The 10,199-nt window shown below is 40.6% G+C and overlaps 1 protein-coding gene across 4 annotated transcripts; it reads left to right on the forward strand.

The window, feature by feature from the left end:
• Positions 1-1,966: 1,966 nt before the first annotated feature.
• Positions 1,967-9,324, forward strand: NXT2 (nuclear transport factor 2 like export factor 2). Of its 4 annotated transcripts, none has more exons than XM_001492268.5 (5): positions 1,967-2,247; positions 3,179-3,263; positions 4,237-4,323; positions 6,077-6,221; positions 7,111-9,324. In XM_001492268.5, exons 1-5 carry the CDS (start codon positions 2,156-2,158, stop codon positions 7,290-7,292), a joined length of 591 nt encoding a protein of 196 aa, XP_001492318.1. In that variant the 5' UTR covers positions 1,967-2,155; the 3' UTR covers positions 7,293-9,324. The 4 variants fall into 4 exon arrangements, with proteins under 4 accessions (XP_001492318.1, XP_070112972.1, XP_023489091.1 ...); XM_070256871.1 differs by lacking the exon at positions 1,967-2,247 and adding an exon at positions 2,890-3,056; XM_023633323.2 differs by lacking the exons at positions 1,967-2,247; positions 3,179-3,263 and adding an exon at positions 3,360-3,518.
• Positions 9,325-10,199: the final 875 nt, after the last annotated feature.

Below are 10,199 nucleotides of genomic sequence, written 5' to 3' on the forward strand. Positions count from 1 at the left end.
TCGGTGGCATGGCCAGGATTTGAACCCAGACTGGTGCCAACAATGTGTTTTACCAAGATGCCATTCTCTGTTCCAAGCAAAGCCCTTTCACACCCTTCCTAGTCACTCTCCCCACTTTCCACACACGTGTAGTTATCTGGTGAAGAACAATTCTGTGTCTTATTCACCTGGCTCCCATTTGTCCCCCTAAGCATAGTTTACATATAGTTGAAATCCACTGCCCTGACCTACCAGAGCCTAACATAGTTTTCTACACCACCAGTTTACCTAGCCTCACACCCTTGTACCACATCAGTAAAAGTGCACAGAATTTTGTGCAAACATTCAGTGGAACACTCTGAGCCTTCTTTCCACCTCAAGCTCAGCTGTCCCTTTCTTTTTTTTTTTTTTTTTTTTTTTAAAGATTTTATTTTTTCCTTTTTCTCCCCAAAGCCCCCTGGTACATAGTTGTGTATTCTTCGTTGTGGGTTCCTCTAGTTGTGGCATGTGGGACGCTGCCTCAGCGTGGTCTGACGAGCAGTGCCATGTCCGCGCCCAGGATTCGAACCGACGAAACACTGGGCCGCCTGCAGCGGAGCGCGCGAACTTAACCACTCGGCCACGGGGCCAGCCCCTTTTTTTTTTTTTTTTTTTAAAGATTTTATTTTTTCCTTTTTCTCCCCAAAGCCCCCCGGTATATAGTTGTGTATTCTTCGTTGTGGGTTCTTCTAGTTGTGGCATGTGGGACGCTGCCTCAGCGTGGTCTGACGAGCAGTGCCATGTCCACGCCCAGGATTCGAACCAACGAAACACCGGGCCGCCTGCAGCGGAGCGCGCGAACTTAACCGCTCGGCCACGGGGCCAGCCCCTCAGCTGTCCCTTTCAATACTCCCAACACTCCTCTAGTCCCCAGCACTATTGCCCCACACCAGCAGCCACTCCTCATAGCCGTAGGATAGGTCATATCCTTTGGGTTTTACGGGACATGAAATGAGAGAAGGCTTCACCGAGAAGGCTGCACCTGCCCTGGTTCCTGAAGGGCAGGTAGAAATAGAGGGAACAAACATTCCAAAACAAGAACATATAAGCAAATGCTTATATAGCAGGTTTCCTAAGAGCAAAGACTTTAGGGTCAGACAGTTGTGGGTTGAAATTGGAGCTCCACTAGCTGTATCATTTGGCCAACTTACTTAACCTCTTTGAACTTCAGTTTAAATTCTTAAAAATCTAGATAGTAATATTTCCCTCTCCAGAGGTTGTGAGGATTCAATGAAATCATAACACCAGACACATTCTAAACTCTCAATCAAGAAAAGAAATCACAAAAAAGAGAAAAGAAATCACCTATAAAGCAGTAAATATAAGTCCTTTTTGGCAACAGTAGTAGTTAACTTTGCCAATATTGGTGAATAATGGGAGAGAAGTCTGGAAAGGTAAAGTGAGACCAGGCCAATGCAGGTCTTTGAATAGGAAAATTCTGGAAACATGAGAATAGAGCCATCAAAGTTTGTGTATAGAGGAGAGAGAGAAAGAGAGGAGAGAGAGACAGACAGATGTTTTAAAGAACGAGTAGCACTGAGCAAGTTACTTGGAATTCCTTTGCAATTCATTAATGTTTTGTTTATTGTCTAGTACTCCCATTACATTGTGAGCTTCACGAAGGTATGGATCATGTATATTTGGTTCACCACTCTATATCCAAACTTTGCATAATGCCTGGCCCATAGTATGCGCTCAGTAAATATTCGTTGAATGAACGAATGAATTATAATGATGGGGGGCTGGGAACTGAAAAATAAAAAGATTCCAATAATTCAAGCATAGAGGATTGAAAGAATATGGAACATCAGAAGCATAGAGGAAATAATGAGTTTAAACTTGGGACTATACGAGTTTGAAAAGCCTGTTGCGCATTCCGGCGCGCACGTTACCAAATTCTGTACGTGGAACTGGAGCTCAGAAAAGAGGCGTGGGCTGGAGCGGCGTCATTGAGCTTTATTAGCATACGAGAGCAACTGAGATCACGCGAGGGCAGGGAGATTTTAAAGGGGAGACACCCCGGAAGCGCCGTCCATAAAAGGGGGCGCAGCCGAGGAAAGAGGATACCAGCGGAGGTAGCTGTAGCTAGAGCTGGGCTAAAGGAAGGAGAACCGGGGGGGAAATTAAGGTTGAAAGTATGAGGAGATTCAGAGGACACTGGGAAGACTGGAGAAGACGCCGTGAAAGGAGCGACTATTTTCACGAGCGGCCAGGACGCAGCCACTCAGGGTAAGTCCATGGGGACGGCTAATTGATTTGACCGCCCAGAAGTTCTTGGGGGCTTTGAGATGAGCGGTTTTAAAGGATGCTGGGGAGTGAAGTCAGTGGTTAAAAACTGCTGAGCTTGAACCCCAGATAGTTTGTGACCCTAAGCAGGTTACTTAATGAGTCTGTGTCTTAACTCTAAAATGGAGGTGATTACTTGATAGTGTTATTGTAAGTAGGAAGTGAATATGGGTTAAAATGCCTAGAAAGGTACTTTGCTTGTAGTTACTGCTCAACAAAATTTTAAATGTTTTTAGTAGGTTGCAGTTGTTAGTAGGTTTGGGAAGGTGGCGAACGGCGCTGTAGACTAGTCTTCATTTGAGGGGCTGCCAAATATTATTCACCAAATAGTGAATAATTTTAGGAATACTACTGCGACTTTGGGGTTTAATTCAGTTAGGATCCATTCTTCCACAACGTTCCAGAACTCGAAGTCGTTTTCTGTCAGTCATGCGCAATACGATTGCGCGCCTTTTCTCAAGCTCCACCCATTTTTCCTGTAGGCCAGAGAGCCGGTAGTTCTCTCATGGCGTTTCTCATTGGTCTTCAGCTAGTCTTGGCCCCGCCTCCTGGAGCAAAGAAGTCCCCCTATTGGACCGTTTAAATAGTTGTTTTTGTTCTTTGCCCAGGGCGCGTCGTTGGAAAAATGGATACTTTCTTTAGAGTATCCAGTTTACAAAAGCAAAGTTTTTTTTTTTCCTTCCAAACTAAGTATCAAACAAGTGAATACAGAAGGCATTGAAGGGTCGGAACTGAAGGAATGTGCACTCAAGGTTGGAACATCGGGGTGCTTTTAACAACGGACCGAGCTACTTCCGGGAGAGAATGGGCGGGCAGAAAATTCCGTGCGTTTGGCGGGTTTCGCTGTCTTCCTAAATATTTGGTCCTCCCGCAGCTCGGGGAGCCGGACACGTGAGGACGTAGTGACGCGGCCACTGCCTGAACAGGCTGCTTCGGGCTCCCAGATGGCCATGTCTGTGGTGAGTGCCCGGGCCGCGGCAGGGTTCCTGGGCACCGGGGCTTGGGCGGCTGAGGGGAGGGACGCGGGGCCGGGCTGGCTGTGCGTCACGTGGTCACGGGGCGACTGAGGGATTGGCGCTCTCGCTGCAGCCCCTCTCCATCCTTGCTGTCCCGACCCCCGGCCCCCGGCGGCCGTGCGCTCCCTTTCAGATCCTAGGAAGGACCCTGGGATGAGAGCGAGCGAGAGGCGGGAATGTTGGGGTCTGTTGTTGATGGTTTGCAGTCTCCTTTGCTCGATTAGCTCCCTCTCTAGATAACTTTCGATCACCTGAGACAAAAATTCAAATGATAGGCTGGGCTTGGTAAATGGCTGGGGAAGGAGGTATTTAATTTTCCTGCAGGAGAAAACCCCAACAGCGTTTTCTTCGGTTTTACCATTTTTTACAAACGCCGGTGAATTTTTACATACTGCGAGGAAGTTTCCTAAGTACCTGGTTTTTCAAGTAGTTTCTTGAACTTTATTCTCATCCTGTTTTTTTTCCCATTCAACAGCTTTTGAGCGAGGTCATAAATTTTCACTTGAGAACTCAGCGCTTGCCTAACTTATTCAATGGCAGTCCCGCCCCCCCCCCCTTTTGTTTTTAAGATTCAGACCACATCATTTTTATTAAAGTCAATGTTTTGGAAAATATTGAAAGCCAAAAGTACTTAAAGTACCAGTTGTCGGGCAAAGATTATAAATTTATGTATGAAGAGAGAAAAAAATTCACTAATGAAGGATGAGTATGTTCTAAAGATATGTACCTAAAAATAGTGAAAAATTCAAAAATTGGAAATATTTGAGTCCTAAATTTTAAAATGTCCTAATTTATATGGAAGAATGTGGACTGTGTGTGGAGCTACAAGATGAAATCAATAACTTTTCTTGGTGGTTTTGTGTTTGTGAGCGGTTGGAGGGGTGGTGATAATACACTTATGAGTTTTTTCTTGTAGGATTTTAAAACTTACGTAGACCAGGCATGTAGAGCTGCTGAGGAATTTGTCAATATTTACTATGAGACAATGGACAAAAGAAGACGGGTGAGTGTTACAGACTCCTTTGCTCTTTCTTAAATGCGTTCTTTTTTGAACCAGCCATTCATCTGACTTGCATAAGTGATAGCTGTGGACTTGGTTTGTTTTTTCTGTTTTTTGTGAGGAAGGCTGGCCCTGAGCTAACATCTGTGCCAATCTTCCTCTATTTTATGTGGGATGCCACCACAGCATGGCTTGACAAGTGGTGCCAGGTCTGTGCCCGGGATCTGAACCTGGGAACCTGGGCTGCCAAGGCAAAGCATGTGAACGTAACCACTACGCCACCAGGCTGGCCCGTGTGGATTCATTTTTTAAAAGTGTATTGCTTATGGAAGGATTGGTATGGTATTAATGGAACTGTGGGCTCTGGAATCATAGCTCTGCCTTTACTACCTCTGTGACCTTAGGCAAGTTGCTAACCTCTCTAAACTTCATTTTACTTTTAGGGTGGTAAGTGGGAATTAATTTAAATACTGCTTTTAACATGGGGCCCGAAATATGTTTACTTAAATATGTTACCTTTTCTTAGTCCCACCATTTAACCAATATGGTTAAAATTGTATTAGTGCTGGTGAAGGGGTCTCCCATTACAGGGGATGTTCCCTGATTTGCGCCTTTAATTTCCGGTATTAATAATTTCTGATTAAATCTCACAGCTATAGCTGGCATGCACAAACACAATCCACACGGCTTGGATACTTTCGGTCTTGAGCAGAACAAGTTCTCACTTCGTCAGCTTTCTTCGTTGTGATTTATCCCTGAGCCATGTCTTTTAAGTAATTATTTCAGTATGTGCTTGAGTCTTGCCTAGGTCTCTTATTAGCATAGGACTAATGTGTTTGAGAGAATTTTCTCTATGCTGCAGGTACAGAAGTTAATATCTTTAAAAACCTATTTTTTAAGGCAAAAGATGAAAGAAGTTCCTGGTACTGATGTTTGATGACATGGGACAGGGGCAAGGAATGTGACAATGGATTTTTATTGTACCTTGCTGCTTTCAAAAATAAAGTAGCAAAAAAGGCAACATAGTTCATTTCCAGAGTCAAGATATGTGTTGCCTTTTAAACCAAGTTAAATTTTAGAGTTAAGCAAATAATGTATCCTGTGACACACTGAACTCCTGTGACTAACTCCCGTGACTACAGAGTTACCTGTTGAATTTGGTGTTATTTGGGCCTTAACTTACTTATTGAAGACTCTGCTGTAGCAAGTACTTGTGATTCTTTTGAACTAAATATGCTATTCGAATAGCAGTAAAAGGAACTAATTCTTCCTAACCCATACAACATTAACTGGTTCAAACCTTAAATGACTCACGTGTCTATAAACATTAGGATTGAAGTGAACAGGTAGGGCCTAACTTACAACTTCATTCAGAATTAGAAAAGAGAGGGGGACTAAAACTGATTTGGGGCTGCATGTGCTTGAAACCTGTGATCATTTAATTCATTTTAATATAGAAGGCAAAACTTTAAAACTCTCTTCCAGTTTGAATGCAAAGTTTTCTCATTCTGGCTAAAGTGAAATATGAAAAAAATATTTAGTTGCCTAGTTTATTAAGAGTAGGGTGATAGCTATTTAAGGCCAAGATTATAAGGCAGACACTTTGTTTGTGTTGTCTTCCAGGGGGAGGGGGCAAGGGGAGTAGTGATGGAGGTAGAACTGTGAAAATGTGTATATATCACCTGTAACTTTTCAACCCATTTCTATAAAATGCATACCCAGAAACAAAAGTCTTTCCTTTTTTTGTTCTTTTTAGGCACTAACCAGGCTGTATTTGGACAAGGCCACTTTAATATGGAATGGAAATGTTGTTACAGGGCTGGAAGCTCTAAACAATTTTTTTGAGATGTTGCCTTCTAGTGAGTTCCAGGTCAATATGTTAGATTGCCAACCAGTTCATGGTAAGATCATGATCTTTTAAGGTACTTCCTTTGTTTTCCTTTAGTGAGCACGGAGCTTTAGCACCAAAAGCAGCAAGCAGCTTTTAGAGGTAGAAGTAATTACCTTTTTGAGCAAGTTAAATGTTATGAAAAATTCAGTTGTCAAATCAGACTTGGGGTCTCCTTTAGATGTGTCTCACTGCAGAGGAGCGCTAGGAGGTTTGGGTGGATCGTGTGATGATGGCTTATTAAAAGTTAGGTTAGAAGTTTGAGACTAAATGTGATTGTTGATGGAGAGGAACAATTATATTTTTTCCTTAAATAAATAGTTGTCTTCTGTGCCTTGAAATGTCTCCAGAGAAAAATTATACCTCTGATTAACGTGTTTGATTATCTTACAACCTATTAAAATTTCACAGAAGAAATTTGTTATGTGAAAGGATGAGTTTGGCAAGACAGAATTTGAATCAAAGTCGATTGATGCAGTTTGTAAGATTAACCTCTAGGTGGGGTCCTAAGTGTCTTATGTAGTAGTTGAGGGTGACTTTTTTCCCGTTACAGTTTTTGGAAAGAACAATAGCTTAAGAAGCAAAATATGAAAAACCTCTGTTAGAAACCCAATGAAACATTAATAAATACGGAAACCAAATGGTCCTATGCTAGATATAAGCTCTTTATTTTGGAACTTTAGAGTACGCAAAATCGTTCTGTACTGATAATAATTTTAATATATTTGAAGTGATTATTTAATTTTCTGCCTTTGGCTGTGCTTACTCAAGATTATGCTCAAGGTAAGGGAAGTTTATGAAACTTTTTCTAGTGTTAAATTGTAAGCAATATAGTTTAAGCCTGAAAATCTGCTTATTTAAAGATAGAAACTGACCTCCTCTCTTTCTGTGTGTGGGTGAAGAGCAAGCTACTCAGGCCCAGACTACAGTTCTTGTTGTGACCAGTGGAACTGTGAAGTTTGATGGCAACAAACAACACTTCTTCAACCAGACCTTCCTGCTGACTGCTCAGTCTACTCCTAACAACACTGTGTGGAAGATTGCAAGTGATTGCTTCCGTTTTCAAGATTGGGCTAGCAGTTAAAGGGGGAAAAATTCCATTCTCCTTGGGTCCATTAATAGCAGCAACAGAAATTTATGTGAGTTAATTCATTTCACTGCAGAAGCACTATAAACTAGTATGTGCTGAAACCAAGTTTCTTTAATTTTTTTTTATTGTTCTAGCAGCACCTTTTCTAGCAGCTGCTGGTTTAAATCGTTGCCCTTAAGAGCTTTAATGCTAATTTTTTACATGCCTTATATACATTTCATTAATGACATTCTTATAGTAATATTAAACACATGACTTCTGTACTAACATACTCACTGTGAGCCCAGCCTACTGCAAAAATAAAATCCTTTTATAATACTCTCTATGGGACATCAGCACAACATCACTCTCTGGGAGGAAGTGAAGCATTTTTTTGTTATTAGGTTAATTTTGTAGTAGAATACATACCTATTTTCAGTAAACACTGTTAATGTACTTTTAACATAAGGTCTTTCCAAATCAGTTCAATGAAAACGTTACTAAGTTAGGTTTGCATAAGTACTCTGATGTGTTCGAATCACGTGTAGAGATGTTCAGTAGTCTTTTTTCATATTAAGTAATGTTTGTATGTTGGCATGTTTTCTCATGAAGTGAAGTAATCTACTAGAGAGGGGTAAAATGTTCTCAGTTGGTACCTGAGTATTGGATACACTCAGTGGCTTAAAAGCCAAACTTAGAAAGCTTTTTCTTGGCAGCTCCAGGTCTGTAACTTTCGGTAATGGATGGTAGCGGGACTAATAGCTTTAATGGGAGAATGAGGAGTGAGAAATGTAGAGATCCAAGGTTGGCCAGAAGTTAAGAGGGGTGGCCACATGGTAAATTTTTGGTACTTTTCTACCTCCTAAAAATGTAGCCTATTTTTAGGATTTAAGTCATTAAGGTACTAAGTATCCTTGCCAAATGGTCATGCTTGTCACTTTTGTTCTAAGAATGATTTTTAAAGGTTTTCCCAGTTCACCTCATGTTTATCACCAGTATACATCTCAATTTATTCCATAACTTACGGGGGTAAAATGTCAGCAATAAGCCTGACCCTGCAGCAGGGTCTGACAGGAAAGTTGGAAACAAAGCCATTGCTATCTCTTTGGGACACCCTTAACTTCTAAGTCTTCCGTGTGAACTTCAGGCCAAAAGTCTCCTATGCGTTACCCCCCCCCACCCCCCCAGCCCAGGTAAGTGATTTGTTTCCTGTGTTTTACACTGTCAACTGCATGATCCTTTTTTTTTACTTATTTGAAGTAAAAATTATTTAGTTTTATGATTCGTTCTTCCATATGGCATTGAGAAAATAGATCTGTTTTAAAACATGTTCCTGTTATGTGGCTATCTCTGTCTTTTTAAAGAAAAAATAGAGAACAGCAGATCTTCATAAGCCCAAAACTTCAAAAGAACAAATTAATTCATTTTATGTCTCAACGTCTAAAGAGCTAGCTTTGGTTTCTGGTTAAACTGCAAACGTTTTTCCATTCTTGAACTGACTGTTTTAATGCTTTTAAGCTAGATAGGCCAGCTTTGTTTCTATATTGCAACTCAAAGTTAATGTTTCTTATCACTTAATTTGAAAACCAGTAATTCATTTACTCTTGCCCCAAACTAAACGTTATATTTCTGATATATTAACAAAATAGAATTAAATAGGAGAAGGAGGTGGAACTGAAATTTGACTACACCTTGTAGTACTGATCAAAACTTACACGTTATTCTACTAGGAGTGAGCTTATTCTAATTTTGGATTGGCTTTTTAAAACCACAGTTTTCACAGCAACAGAGTGCCCAAACACTGCCCTTTCCTGTATGGAGAACAGTCTCGTGTAAAAGCTGCATATAATTAGCAATAAATGAATTGAGTGGTTGTATACTATTCATGAGTTGTGTGGTTTAAGACTTGTATATGAACTGCTTTTTCCAAACTGTATAACTTTGAAATGGCTGGAACTACTCTTATACGGACTAGACTATTTTTGACATGCACATATTTTTGTAACTTGAAAAAAAATAAAATCTGCCTTGTGACAAGTTTTCCTAAGCTTGTTTTTAAGGTCTTTTGATTTTTTTTAAGTCTCCAGAACAGGTAGTTGTTTCTTTACAATGTAAGGTTTTTCAAATTTAAAAAAAAGTGAGAATATTGACAACAATTGTTGACAACTTGGACTTGGTCTTTTCACTAGCCCACTTTATTCTTCCTCTTTTCCTACCAAATATTCACGTTGCTGAGATCACCTGTTTGGGGCAGCAGTGAAGTTTCTGGTGAGACGTTGGAAATTTTAACCTTGAGAAGCTAGCCAAAATGCTATATTTAGTAGGCAGTGAAACCAAAAGACAGTTGATTTCCAGAAGGAATGGTCCCTGTAACTTTAATTCTACTTTAAAAATATGTCAACAGACACTTGGAGAGGAGTGAGAAGAGGCAACAGCCCTTGAAATCCAGCTACCGTATTTCATCTCTTCAAAGATGCACATATTTTTCACAATTTAATACCCCTGAAATTGGTATGGATCATAAATTGATGCCAAATCATAGTTTAATTGGCTTTTTCTCTTTTCCGAGGGGTACATAAAATACTGCTGAGTCTTGCAATCATTGGCTTCTTAGAGTGATTGAATACAGTAATGAATTTTGCCTAGATAAAAATGGTTAGGAGTTACTTAGGTCTAAATTTGGTAGGCATTAATGGAAGTGAAAGGCTGTACACCTAAGAGGCTAGAAACACATGACTCGAACTCTGTCATCAAGTTGTTTGTATTTCGTGGCTAGCTCATATGGCTGGATGAGCCACAGACACTAAGCATGCATATTCTTGGGTGATTGGAGGCATAACATTTTCCTATTTTGGGAAAATTACCTAGTAATGTATCGTGTGTCTAAAAAGATAGTCCCAATGAGGTTAAGGGTGAGTGCAG

The sequence above is a fragment of the Equus caballus genome, chromosome X (genome assembly GCF_041296265.1).
Source record: "Equus caballus isolate H_3958 breed thoroughbred chromosome X, TB-T2T, whole genome shotgun sequence".
NCBI lineage: Eukaryota > Metazoa > Chordata > Mammalia > Perissodactyla > Equidae > Equus > Equus caballus.

Excerpts from the sequence above, each read along its gene's own strand:
- NXT2 (XM_001492268.5), top strand. The coding sequence starts at position 2,156 with ATGAGGAGATTCAGAGGACACTGGGAAGACTGGAGAAGACGCCGTGAA. Across the intron at positions 2,248-3,178 it reads CCAGGACGCAGCCACTCAGG|CTCGGGGAGCCGGACACGTG; the intron begins GTAAGTCCATGG and ends GTCCTCCCGCAG. Across the intron at positions 6,222-7,110 it reads AGATTGCCAACCAGTTCATG|AGCAAGCTACTCAGGCCCAG; the intron begins GTAAGATCATGA and ends GTGTGGGTGAAG.